The sequence below is a fragment of the Giraffa tippelskirchi genome, chromosome 6 (assembly GCF_054371585.1).
Source record: "Giraffa tippelskirchi isolate mGirTip1 chromosome 6, T2T-mGirTip1v1.2.pri, whole genome shotgun sequence".
In the NCBI taxonomy this organism is placed as follows: domain Eukaryota; kingdom Metazoa; phylum Chordata; class Mammalia; order Artiodactyla; family Giraffidae; genus Giraffa; species Giraffa tippelskirchi.
In genome coordinates, this window is record NC_137280.1 from 127,387,546 (window position 1) to 127,401,386 (window position 13,841).

General features: G+C 36.5%; 1 protein-coding gene and 1 long non-coding RNA gene across 26 annotated transcripts in view; one reads left to right on the top strand and one right to left on the bottom strand.

Moving 5' to 3' along the window:
* The window catches only part of LOC145511449 (uncharacterized), a 118,810-nt gene that overhangs the window by 60,689 nt on the left and 44,280 nt on the right, over positions 1 to 13,841 (top strand). The window contains exon 2 of the long non-coding RNA XR_014057865.1: positions 5,240 to 5,323. This is a non-coding gene — a long non-coding RNA (uncharacterized LOC145511449). The remainder of the gene's footprint in view (positions 1 to 5,239; positions 5,324 to 13,841) is intronic.
* Positions 1 to 13,841, bottom strand: part of NR3C1 (nuclear receptor subfamily 3 group C member 1) — a 320,089-nt gene that overhangs the window by 28,330 nt on the left and 277,918 nt on the right. For 16 of the 25 annotated variants that reach the window (XM_081504719.1, XM_081504716.1, XM_081504715.1 and 13 more), the window contains one exon: positions 2,264 to 2,427. In XM_081504719.1, coding sequence (XP_081360845.1) covers positions 2,264 to 2,427 — 164 coding nt within the window. Of the gene's footprint in view, positions 1 to 2,260; positions 2,428 to 13,841 lie in introns of all 25 variants that reach the window. The other 9 variants (XM_081504705.1, XM_081504706.1, XM_081504704.1 and 6 more) reach the window with 1 other exon arrangement.

A 13,841-nucleotide genomic window follows, 5' to 3' on the forward strand; every position in this document is an offset into this window, starting at 1 on the left:
CAGAATAATGAATAAAATTCAAAATCTCAATCCTTGATCTGGCCTGTATGGGTAAGTAAAACTTGTACAAATTTCCTAAAAATATTTAACTTTTGGGTCTTTATGATACTATGTCTGTTTGGTGGATAACCTATAATTTCTGGCAGGTATTAAAAATGGAATGAATGTAGTGTAATGAAAATCACACATGCTTCATCTTTGTAAACTGTTCAAGAAAGTGCTCTAAAATCTGTATATGGGCTTAAAACAGATTCCCAGCATGTCTAGAAAGGGAAAAGTAGATCTGCTGTGAGTTAGGTTAGCAAGTGATTACAGAATTTTAGAGCTGGAAGGGACTCTGGAGAAAATTTAAATCCAAATAAAGGATTTACTTAGGGCTTCCCTGGTGGCTCATATAGGAAAAAATTCTACCTGTAATTCAGGAGACCCGCTTTCAACCCCTGGGTCGGGAAGATCTGCTATAAGTTAGGTTAGCAAATGATTACAGAATTTTATAGCTGGAGGGGACCATAGAGAAAATTTAAATCCAAGTAAAGGATTTACTTAACACAGTTTACATTTTAACCTTTTCTTATTTATCATGTAATCTAGCTATCTCATATTTAACTGAAATATGTATATATTATTTTGAAAGAGCATAGCTAATATTCACATATTCATAGATAAAAGCATGTATAAGAATTTAATTCTAAAGCAGGGAATTTAATCCTAAAGCCTAGGGGGCATGTGGCCTGCAGTGACGTCTTATTTGTAATATATTTAGCTTTTTTTTTCTTTTTAAATTGCATTTAGATGCTTTTAGGTAAGGCATGCTTGCACCCTCTAATATCAGTGACTGCCCTTCTTCACTCATTTGGTATTGTATTTGGCCAGAACGACACATACTCAGTCCCTGTAGGCACTGGAATTGGAATTTGTAGCCCCGTTTTAAGAAATAATTTTAGTTAAAATGAGGGAGAATGAAAAAGAAATCTTTTTTTAATTCCTGCATTTCTTTTAAGGCTCCGTTGTCTCATGAATTTCACTTTCAGAATTAAATCTGTCAATATTACTTATTATATACAGGAGTACTGTAACACTTATCACGTTTACACCCATGGACAGAACTAATCAGTGAAGAAAGTGCTGAATAAAGCAAAGTGAGGACAAGAAGAAGCTTCCATCTGGGGCAAATAACATCTACTTTGTTAGTAGCATTGCATTAATTAGGGATGAGCTTTACTTAATGACTCTACTCCGTTGTTGGGTGATAACCAAACCGGTTAAAGCCTGAATTCCTGTGCTCTCTATGGAATAACATAAGTAATTTTATAGTTTAATAATGTATTAAAAGCAATCCAAACAAAAGAAGATGACTCATCTAACCCTTAAGCATATGCAAACACAACTGAAGCCAAATACTTCATGTACTGTGAATAAATATATTAACTTTTTAAAAATATAATTATCTAATCAGAGCTTTAGGTAATCCATTCAGGCCACACTGCCTTCTAACTGCTTTAGAAATAACTAAATTATACAACAGTTTTTCCCAAGAGGATTCACTGGTAATATTAGAAAATTTTAGTGTGACTTCCAGTAATTTGCTTATGGAATGAATTTTACCTTTAAGGAGCTGACGGGCAGACTGAGTCTGTAACAAGGGTAAACATTATATAATATTTATCAAGTGAAATCACTTTCTTTTAAACACCTTTCCTGACCTCCCCAGGCCGTTTGTCACTTGCTCCTCTGTATTATAATCTCTGTACCTTGTAAAACTATGAACTCATATTTCACTTCCAAGTAGACTGTGTGACCTCTCAGAGGACAGTGGGATGTCCTTACATCACATTTCTATCACATAGCACATCCCTGGCTTATTAGAAAACAAAACACTTTTCACCCTCATTATTACTCATTTTTGCCAGACTAGAATAGTTGGTGGCTCTAAAACTAGCTAACTGATGGGAATTAAAGTCGATAATACTAATACAATGAGCAGTAGTTACTGCCAAAACCTAAAACCATTATTTCACCTGCATAGCACTTTCTTACGGTTATTTTCTGTTCTCTGACCATACTCCCTCCCTTCAATTTTTACTTGTCTGTTTTATCTTAGTTTGCTCTTAAAAGTATTTTTTTCCCACTAGAAAAGTTAGGAGCCACCCTCCTCTCCCTCCTTTTAATGACTTCCAGCCTTAATGGGCTTTGCATACAGAAACCAGTCTGAGAAACAGGAACCAAATAGAGGAAAAATAAAACTCTTCAAAACACACACTACCTTCCACTGCTCTCTTGAAGAATACTTTACAGCTTCCACAAGTCAAGACCCCATAATGACATCCCGAAGCTTCATCAGAGCACACCAGGCAGAGTTTGGGAGGTGGTCCCGTAGCTGCTGAGGAACTGGATGGAGGAGAGCTTACATCTGGTCTCATTCCAGGGCTAGAGAAGGAGGAAAGCAGTGGTAGCATTTAACTATCATGACTGTCAAAGAAGTATCAAAATACAGTTCTCTTACCTTTTCACTCCATAGTAAACATGTTCACACTGAACATATGTATTTCAAATACTGGCAAGCATTAAAAAAATCCTACCTAGACATAGTCAAATAATGTTTTATTCTTCTTCTATACAAAATTAAGAGTGAGGTCATTTATTTTTAAGTATCCCTTAGAAGTTCCCCGGAGGTCTAGTGGTTAGGATTTGGCACTTTCACTTCCACAGCCCCAGGTTCAATCCCTGGTAGAAACTGAAATCCCACAAGTCACGCAGCATGGCCAAAAAAAAAAAAAAAAATCCTTTAAGAAGAATGGTGAAATTGTGCTTTGCTTAGATATAATTTTTAGTTGCTTAGCATCTGTTTACAATCATCTTTAAAGGAATAATTGTGTAATTACCACCATGATCAAGAGATATAGTATTATCCATCTTACCCCCAAAGATTCCACCTATGTAAGAAATTTTTCTCTGCAATAATCTTAATCTGCCTATTCTCTAAAAGAGATGATATTGAGGAATAAACTTTGATTGGGTGTTAGTTGTCTCTTTATTAATGCAACTAATAATATGATTAAATCTCAATTATAAATATGCTTAAACTAATTCACAGAACAAACTAACAAGAAATTGGGTTGTCAACATGGTTAGAAATTATATTTATTAAGTAACATCTTTTTATTCTGTTTTAGGAATAAAAGTTGAAGTTAATCGTAAAATAATTTGTTACGTTAAGTAATTAGACCAATAAACTCCAAAGCTCCCCCTAAATTCTGTCCTCAAATGAAGCATACTGGACTTAGCCAACCCTATGTTTATCTAGAGGCTTAGTGAATAGGACAGCATTCCTACCAGCCCAGCTCTGGGAATAGGCCCCAGGGTTTCATATTTTTCTCTCAACACTGTTAAGGAGAATTTCTGGATGCTTCTGTATCACAAGGTATTGATCCCAGCTAGATTTGGGAGAATGGACTGAGTGCATATCGAAAGCCTACAGTGGAAGAGAATAACCTGAAATGACTCTGCTGTAGGTCTGGCACAAGCCAAGTCTGATTAATGGAAACTTGTGACTAATGTAGCGGAGCTGCTGTGGGCCAGAGTTTTACAGAGAAGTAGGAAGGTCTTGGAGTGAGTAAGCAGAGCAACGTGTTAGGGAAGCAAAAACTTGTCTGGCTTTTGTTCTGAAGATGCTTCTACTCCGGTTCAGCCAATCTCTGTCATCTGACATCTGTTTTTAGGGACCAACCAGTTGTTGTATATTTAGTTTACGGAAAATAAGTGCAGTATTTAATGATTTCAAACATTAATTCTGTACTGTTTCCTTAGCCAGTTATATATATATATATTATATATATATGTACATGATATATATGCACACACTACTATATACTAAAAATGTTTACACAGTACTTAGGTGTAGTATTTAATAGTTTTGAAACACTTTCATGAATACAGTCTCATCTGTCCTCTCAATGACCCTGTGAAAAGGATGTCATCACCTCTAGATGAGGTCACTCAGCTGTCAGAGGTTGATGAGGGAGCCTGTTTGTGGTCAAACTGACATGTTTCAGATCTCAGTTCTACCATTTCAGAGCTTGTGTGACCTTGGATAGGTATCTACTACTATTCTGCTGCTGCTGCTGCTGCCAAGTCACTTCAGTCGTGTCCGACTCTGTGCGACCCCATAGACGGCAGCCCACCAGGCTCCCCCATCCCTGGGATTCTCCAGGCAAGAACACTGGAGTGGCTACTACTATGAGCCTCTGTTTTCTCATGAGTACAGTGAAAGGACATCATCTGTGTCTGTGTGTTATGAAAGTAAGAGAACACACTCAAAGTCTAGTGTATAATTCCTCCATCTAGCAGGCACTCGATAAATGTTCATTCTTTTTCAGGAAAACTGGAGATTTTATGAGAAAGCCTGGTGTAAGTATTATGTAAGTAGTATTAAGTCTAAAATCTAGGACAGTATTCCCAAATTCTCAGTTATAATTAGAGCATATGCAAAATACATTCAGGCCAGTCAACTGCGAGCTAGAGATGACAAAAAGGAAAGTTAAAACTAAATGAACAAATGGATTGATTGAACTGCAACTAAGAATCTGGAACTTAAGTCAGGCTTTTGGCATCCCTTCAGGCAGTTATTCTAGGCTACATCAGGTAAGAATTGAGTGCATGGAAAGCTGCCAAACATACCACAAACATCAGTGGAGAAAAACCAGTTTTTGTCAAACAAATATGAGCACCAAGATGGCCTACAGTGAACACTACTGGGAGAAATGGATGAATGCAAAATGGTTTTCAATTGCAAACATGACCCTATGATACTGCTTTAAAAGGCTAGGGTTCAAGAAAATGGTTAGAACTCAAAGGAAAACCATATGAAATCACCATATTTTAATGAGGACACATGACAGAAGGCAATAAAAAGCACAACATAACGAGAGTGTGTATCACACCCGTTCTGAATAGGAAAGCTAAAATGGCAGTCCTTGCTTACTGTGTGTTTACAGCTGCCGTCAAACATTCTGAAGATGCTAAGAGGTTCTATTATGAATGGACTGTATCCAGAGTGCTTTCTTTTAAGTGAGGAGCAAAAATAACAAAACGTGCTGTTTCAGATGAATATTTGAATGCTGTCTCCCATTCAGAATGGAAAGTATACTGGACATTGCTGTTCTTGAGGTCACTGAGTTTACATTTGAGAGACAAAACAAAGTAAGTATAAAGCAGGTTTTTCTATTCAATTGTCTTGCAGAAAAAAAGCAGTTAACAAAAGGAGGACCATGGATGGAGAATCATGGATGGATTATGAAAGTTCCTCACACACCTTGAAGAACAGGTAAAATGTGCAGACAGATTACATCCTTTCACTCAGCAGATGATTCCTGACATCTGGATGAGGACTTCCTGGCACTGTGAGGATACAAAAGTCTTATCATATATGGAAGTCGTCTCATACGTGCAAATGTGTTACTGAAATGATAGTGGACTTAGAAACTTTTCTAGGTAGGAGGAGCAGAATTACTTTTGGCTGCTTTGGGGTCGAGGTAGTACTTCTGCAAGAGATAGAACTAGGATATATAGACAAATAGCACTGTAACAGCTGTGGGACAGTGGCTAACCCCTGACTCTGTTTCCTTATTAGTACCACTTCAGGAATTTTTAGTAGATTATATATTTGAATTATATAAAGTACTAGTACACACTTGATGATAATCGAACAGTATGTTTTTCCTTAACACTCACGCATTAACTCTTTTTTCCTCCTTCCCTCAAATCCTCTTTCCCTTCTGGAGGATCCCAAAGAATGAGAAATGCTTTGAAGAATGTTGCCTGTGAGCCAGGGGAGGGTTAAATCCTCCAGAAACTTCTCATTTGGGAGCAGTTTTACTCCCCAAGAGACATTTGGTTAGTCTGGGGACATTTTTGGTTGTCACAACTTGGGACGTGCTACTGGCATTGTGAGAAGAGGCTAGGGTGCTGCTAACCCTCCCACACTGCACAGCAGACAGTCTTCCACGATAAGTAATTTTCCAGCTTCAATGTCAGTAGTGCTGAGGATTAAGAAATCTTTGCTATAAATCTTTAAGCAACATAAAGTGGAGAAAAAGAAAATTCAACAAGGACCAGAAACTTACTGTAAAACCTTCTAAACTACCTTTTAAAGTAGAGCAACTGCCCTACTGCTGCTGCTGCTAAGTCGCCTCAGTCGTGTACGACTCTGTGCGACCCCATAGACGGCAGCCCACCGGGCTCCAAGGTTCCCCCGTCCCTGGGATTCTCCAGGCAAGAACACTGGAGTGGGTTGCCATTTCCTTCTCCAGTGCATGAAAGGGAAAAGTGAAAGTGAAGCCGCTCAGTCGAGTCTGACTCTTAGCAACCCCATGGACTGTAGTCTACCAGGCTCCTCCATCCATGGGATTTTCCAGGCAAGAGTACTGGAATGGGGTGCCACTGCCTTCTCCTGCCCTACTGAGGCAGCTGCAAATATTCTTTGATTCAAGACAAGTCCAAAATGAGATTCAAAACAGACCTGAAGCCAAGGGACTATACAGGTCTAGTCATTAGCTAGAGTGAATAATTTTATTTTTGCCTTTAGCAGTAGCACTAAGAGGTAGTTTTTACACATTTAATGTCACCTGCACTTTTCTTATCTTTGTTCATTAGATAAAGTGTAAATACTCAGCTGCACACACCAGGTGATTATATTTTCTGACTGCCCATTTATCCCTGCATTAGCTAAAGGATTACTGAGTTGTTTGATAATAAGCTATGGAATAGTTTTCAAATCAAATAGAAAAATACTCTGGGGGAAGGCTTTCATAGTATTTCTGTTAAATGGTTTTAGCAGAGTGCATTTTATCTTATTTAGCAAGCCAGAGAAACACTGATTAATCTGCTTTTGCACTTGTTGACAGAAGTTTCTATTGGTTTTAACTTCAGGTGCATATTAAGACAGTTTCCTCCAACTTTGCTTCATCTATACTTACTCATCTTATGGAGGAGATTAGAGAACAAAGTCTGTACTGTAAACCTGTACTGTAATGTTCAGGAGCATTTTCAGTAAAGGATGTGTGATGGAGGAGATGTCTTTTTTCAGATCTGAGACACCAATGGCGTATCATTTAAGATCTCTGCACTCAGTTTCCTTGTCTGTAAAAATGAAGGTGCTGAATCAAAAAACTTCAAAGAAGTTGTCCATATATCCTGAGATAGGGGTAGGAAGTAGGGAATAATACCCTTGAGTCTGTGAAAGGTTTCTTTGGACCTGTACGTTTATATGAAGAGAGAATATGGTCACCTTATCTATGCTTCTTTCTTAAACTCATAACATGTTTTCTTGTGTTTTTCTTTTTCTTCAGAAGAATCAGTCCGCAGTCGAGTGATTGTGCTGCATAACTTAGTTCCTAACAGAAGAAATACTGTTTCATGCTTTCAGTTCTGTTTGCTTAGGCTTGCACTGAGGGCCGTGAGTTCCAAGGAGAGTAATGATGTTCTAGTAACAGAACATTAAGACCAAGAGTAAGTAGCAAGAACAGCGAGGAAAAACTTTCTTAAGCAAGGAAAAACTTTCTTCTAATTACGTGGTTATTTCTAGAATGAAGACCTGATTTTGTTGTGACGCTTTCTCGTTTCTTAAGAGCACACAAGGATAGTTAACTATGATTTGGTACATGCAGAATTATAAATGTGACATCTTCAAATAAGGCAGTAACAGGTTTGAGACAATGTTACACTCACTGCTTGCTTCATATGTGTGTGCGCATATCTAGGGTTGAAACCAGTGGCTGTGGAGTGTTTCTGAGCTTGAATCTTACTTTGATTAATTTTTAAAAATGTCCTTTCAAGACTTTTTTTTCTCATAAACCAATATATTTATAGTTTTACTTTTAGGGAGTAGAGTGGTAATACCTTATCTTCCTACAGTGCTACTCAGTAGGTAACTTCAGAGTCAAGTCTTACTGCTGTATGCTGTTGTTACGTAATTATTTGTAATTCCATTAGAAGCTTGAATTTGGGATTGTACCTACATCTTGTATTTTGTACCTTCACTTATTAGACTTTGGGAGTCCTCTGGTTTTAGTCATCCATGTCTACTTTGTAGATTTCATCAAGTGTGGTCTATTTTAGGTTTGTACTTTGATTTAGAATAGCATTGATTGTATTTTATTTCATTTTACATTAGTTTGAAGTAAATTATTTAATTTTTGAATTCTGAAATTTTGATTATTTACTGAAATTTGCAATTTAAAGCTGTGAAATACTTAACAAAAACAAAAACGCTGTTCATTTCCACCTCAACTACAACAGCCACATATTTCTAAATACCTTATTACCTTCTCAGCGTTGAATTCCTCTCACTAAACTGAGTAACAGTCCTTTGTTCCCAATTCCAATCCCTTTAACACATCCTCTTTATTATTCTCTATCACACTGGATCATGTACGTTTCCCTTTCTATCCACTCTGCCTCCACTTTCATACATGTCTTCCCTCACCCCTTGCCTTAACCACTGCAATGATTTACACTAACTAGTCCTCCCGGCTCGGGCTGCTTTTCCTTCCTCTCTCCCACGATGCTAAAACTTATTCTTCGCATCGTGATTAAGTCTCCGAGGCTCTTCCATGTAAGCAGTACAAGCCCAATGTGGTCTTCAATCTGGTTCCTCTTTTCCTTCCCAATTATATGTCTTCCCATTCCTCTACACAAACCATTCCTCTGTGCTGCCATGTAGCACTTTACACATGATACGATTCCTTTTAGGTAGGGTCCATGTCTAGGTCTCTTTATATCACCAGAATCTTGTACTGTGTCCTGTATATGTTATTGTATTTAGCTTATATATTATATAAGCTAAATCCTTCTGTTCTGCAGAAGAATCTGAGGCAACTCACATGTTAGATGTTTATGAGATTGCACCCAGAATACAGGTATCACCTCACTACTACTAGGAGCTGCTGTGCAAGCCCTTTCTTTAACTGCTTTAATCTTCTCCACAAACCTATGAAGTGGGTACTGTTTTCATGTTTTACAGATGAGGAAACAGATTCAGAGAAGCTGACTTGCCTACAGTGACACAGTAACTAGCATAGACAGGATTCAAATGCCTATCTTCCTGATACCAAAATCAGCGTTCTTAACCGGGATTCTACCTCATGACTACCTGAGAATCTGAGGTACAGCTAGGTTTTCAAATTGAGGAATAAACTGCCTTCTGCTTTGAAGGGCTGAGGTGTGATGTCTCAGTGATGTACAGCAAAAGGAAGCAAATGTCCTGTGCCTTTTTCCACACATGATCTGCAAAAGATTTTTGCCCCAATAAGCCTTGCCAGAGCAAGTCAACAGGTAAAAACAACTGTCTTTAGAACTGTGTGACAGTCTATGGATCATTTGAAAATTTAGTCAAACTAATGTTTATCTCATACTCTACAGTTTTAGCACAGTTCTCCTAAAATGTTTGTAAATGCAAACAAAAGACAAAACAGCTGTGTCTATAAAGGAAGGAAACAAACCTTTTTAACACCAACCTGAACTTGGTCTAAAGCCACATACTCCCTCTCTGTCCTTAGTCCTTGGTGGCTCAGCTGGTAAAGAATCCACCTGCAATGAGGGAGACCTGGGTTCGATCCCTGGGATGGGAAGATCCCCTGGAGAAGGGAATGGCTACCCACTCCAGTATTCTGGCCTGGAGAATTCAGTCCATGGGGTCACAAAGAATTGGACATGACTGAGGGACTTTCACTTTCCTTAGTCAAAAAGCTAAGACTTGATTCTTCAATTGTTAGATTCTTAAATTAGTATGAGAACTTCCTTACTTCTATTTATTTTCCTCAGGTTTTGATAATGATGCCCTCACTTCACACCCTAGTTCTTAGATACACATTGAAACAATTTAAAGGAATAATTAAAATATTTAATATATGGTAAGTACATCGCTAAACATCCCTTTCCTCTTCTAGGGACAAATTTACTGATGTTCTTACCATATATTAAATACTTTAATTATTCCTTTAAATTGTTAGGGACAAGAAAGTAGTCTCTGCAACGATGTAAAAATTACTTATTCCTTTCTTCCTTCCTCTTCTAAGGATGTTTGCAATGCACACAGTTAGATGAAAAATTTAAGACTGGGAAGGTTTTCTGATAGGTGGAACAAAACACTTCCTTCATAATAATAATAAAATTTGACACCCACTGATTTCTTAGTTCTACAAGCCAAGATCGATGGCTAGGTACTTTAATAAATGGATTATATCAAATAATCCTTACTACTAGTCCATTTTACAAAGCAGAATATAGGAATTAAGCCATATGCCTGCCCAAAGTTACATTAGCACAATCTGGATTTGAATTCAGCACCGTCTGATTCCAACATCTGTCCAGCTTGATAGAATTCTTAAAAGAGTGTGGGAATAATCAGATATCAGAGTCTTGTTAAAAGTAAATATAAAAATAATTTGTTTTTCCCTCTTCTGATTATGCTTGGTATCACAGTGAAGTAGAAATTATCTATAATTAAAAGATATGAAACTATTCTGGTCACTTCCATTTTTCCTTTAGATTATTATACTGACTTAAATCTTAAATTAGCATATTCACTTCTATACTATTCAGACAATGTCACACTAGCCATTAAATACTGAGTTAATAACATGGAGACCTTGTATCAAAAATACAAAAATATAAATTAGTATTTTGCATACTCAAAATATCATTTTTGCCCTTAGAGGAGCTTTGTAGCAATTATGTGACTACCATATTAGACCATAGAATGTTTTGAAATACATTTAATTTTTCTAAAATACACTGCTCCACCAAAGTTTTCAGTTGGGAATATATAGTGATGTGACTGATTTCTGTATTCTTCTGAAAAATGCCTAACACTTTAGCCTTAGTTAGAAAGGAGCTGTCTAGTCACACTAACAATTTTACAAATCAAAGATTTATGTCTGTTGACTAGACAGGTCAACTGTTCGAGTCAAAAAAACTGTAGTTCTTTACTTTAAAAGTGCTAGGTAGAATTATAAATTCAACTGGATTATGTAACACTTGAAATACTCTATAATCCTCATCAATATCTGAAAGTAGATGTCACTAATCCCACTGTGTAGAAACAGAAAGTTAAAAACTCAGAAATTAAAACAGAGCTAGTTAGAGAACTAGAGGACCTTTTTGTACAAATACACAGGAATCTGCATTTCTATACACTAACAACGAAAGATCAGAACAAGAAATTAAAGAAACAAAAAGAATAAAATTCCTAGTAATAAAGCTACTTCAGGAAGCAAAAGACCTAAACTCTGAAAACCATAAGATGCTGATAAAAGGAATTAGATGACACAAATGGAAAGATATACTGTGGTCTTAGATTGGAAGACTCAATATTGTCAAAACAACCGTACCACCCAAGCTGATCTGAAGATTTGTGCAATCTCTAATCAAATTACCAACAGCATTTTTCACAGAACTAGAACCAAAAAATCTTAAAATTTGTATGGAGACACGAAAGACTCTGAGTAGCCAAAGCAATCTTGAGAAAGAAAAACAGAGCTGGAGGAATAGATTGTACAAAGATACAATCACCAAAACAGTACGGTATTGGCACAAAAACAAATATAGATCACGGTACAGGATAGTAAGCCCACAGATCTGTGGTCAATTAATCTATTATGACAAGAGGCAAGACTATACAATGGAGAAAGACAATCTCTTCAATAAGTGGTGTTTGGGCAATGGGACAGCTACATTAAAAAAAAATGAAACTAGAACATTCTTTACCAACATACAGAAAAATAAACTCAAAATGGGTTAAAGACCTAAATGTAAGATTGGGAACTATAAAGACTCTTAGAGGAAAACACAGGCAGAACAGTCTTCAACATAAATCACAGCAATATCTTTTTTGATCATCTCCCAGAGTAATGGAAGTAAAAACAAAAATAAATCAGACCTAATTAAACTGAAAAGCTTTTGCATAGCCGTAAACAAAATGAAAAGACAACTCAGAGAATGAAAGATAATATTTGCAAACAGTGTGACTGACAAGGGATTAATCTCCAAAATTTAACAGCTGATGGGGCTTAATATTAAAAAAAAAAAATGGGTAGAAGACCTAAACAAGTATTTCCCAGAAGAAGACATACACATGGCCAAGAGGCACATGAAAAGATACTCAGCATTGCTATTGAATGGGAAATGCAAATCAAAACTTCACACTGTCAGAATGGCCATCAAAAAGTCTGCTAACAGTAAGTGCTGGAGAGGATATGGAGAAAAGGGAACCTCCTACACTGCTGGTGGAAATGTAAATTGGTACAGCCATTATCAAAAATAGTATGGAATTTCTTTAGGAAACTAACAATAGAGCTACCATGTGATGCAGCAGTCCCATTCCTGGGCATATATCTGGAGAATAAAATGGTTCGAAAGGATGCATGCACCCCAGTGTTCACTGCAGAGCTACTTGCAATAGCTAAGGCATGCAAGCCACCTGAATGTCCACTGACAGATGAATGGATAAAGACGATGTGGTGCACACATAAAATGGAATACTACTCAGTCATTAAAAAGAATGAATAATGTCATGTTCAGCAACTTGGATAGACCCGGAGATTATCATACTAAGTCAAGTCAGATAGAGAAAGACAAACATCCTATGGTATTGCTTATAGTTGGAGTCTTGTTTAGATACAAATGTGCTTATTTACAAAACAGAAACAGACTCATGTACTTAGAGAAGAAACTTATGGTTACAAGGAGTGGGGCGGTAAGGGTGGGGAGAAGGGATAGATTGGGAGTTTGGGATTGACATGTACATACTGTTATATTTAAAATATATAACCAACAAGGGCCTACTGTATAGCACAGGGGAGCTCTGCTCAATACTATGTAATTACCTAAATGTGAAAAGAATTTGAAATAGATACATTTATAATAACTGAATCACTTTGCTGTGACACATGAAATACAACGTTGTTAATCAACTATACTTCAATATAAAATAAAAAGTACTACTTCTGAGAGGCAAGTAAAAACTTGAATCTAAATTCTAATATAAAAATTATTTAAATGTATTTTCAATTTATTTTAAAAGTCTACTGCTTTTTAAATTTTTAGCACGTACAGTATAAACTTGGCTATCTAACTACATGGTAGATTAAATTAGTACATTACAGTAATAATAGGATGTTATGAAACTAAGGTCAAGTGATGCCCAAAGTAATAGTTACTATCAATCTAGAATTATTAATTTTCACTCTACTCATTTATTATCTATTTGCCATGCATTCTTCCAGACATAGATAAAAAAGGCTGACTACATTTTGAAGACATATGTAAGTTGTTTTAAAATTCAGTATTTTCCTTAACTTTAGTAAGATCCTTTGGTAAATTATTGGAGAAGGGAAAGGCTACCCACTCCAGTATTCTGGCCTGGAAAATTCCATGAACTGTATAGACCATGGAGTTGCAGAGTTGGGCACAACTGAGTGACTTTCACTTCACTTTGGTAAATTATAAAATTAAACATAACCAAAACATACTGAAAATATAATGTACTGTGGCATTGTATATAATGCATATGTACTATGACTTCAGTGTTTGTCTATATACAGATTTTTTTCAGTAGAATTTTATAAATAACAGTGATAAGCAACATTAGCTATCATGTAGTTTCATTTTGCTGAATTTAGCGATAAAGAACAAGCAAGCTTTGATTTGTTTTCTGTAGATTATAGCAGTTCAATTTAGAATATTATAAAAGTAACTTCTGTTTCTTCTAAAATGGTGTCTGCTAACATTTCAGAGACCATATGGGAATGGAAAAGAAACTTTGAAAGCAAGTGATGACATGATTT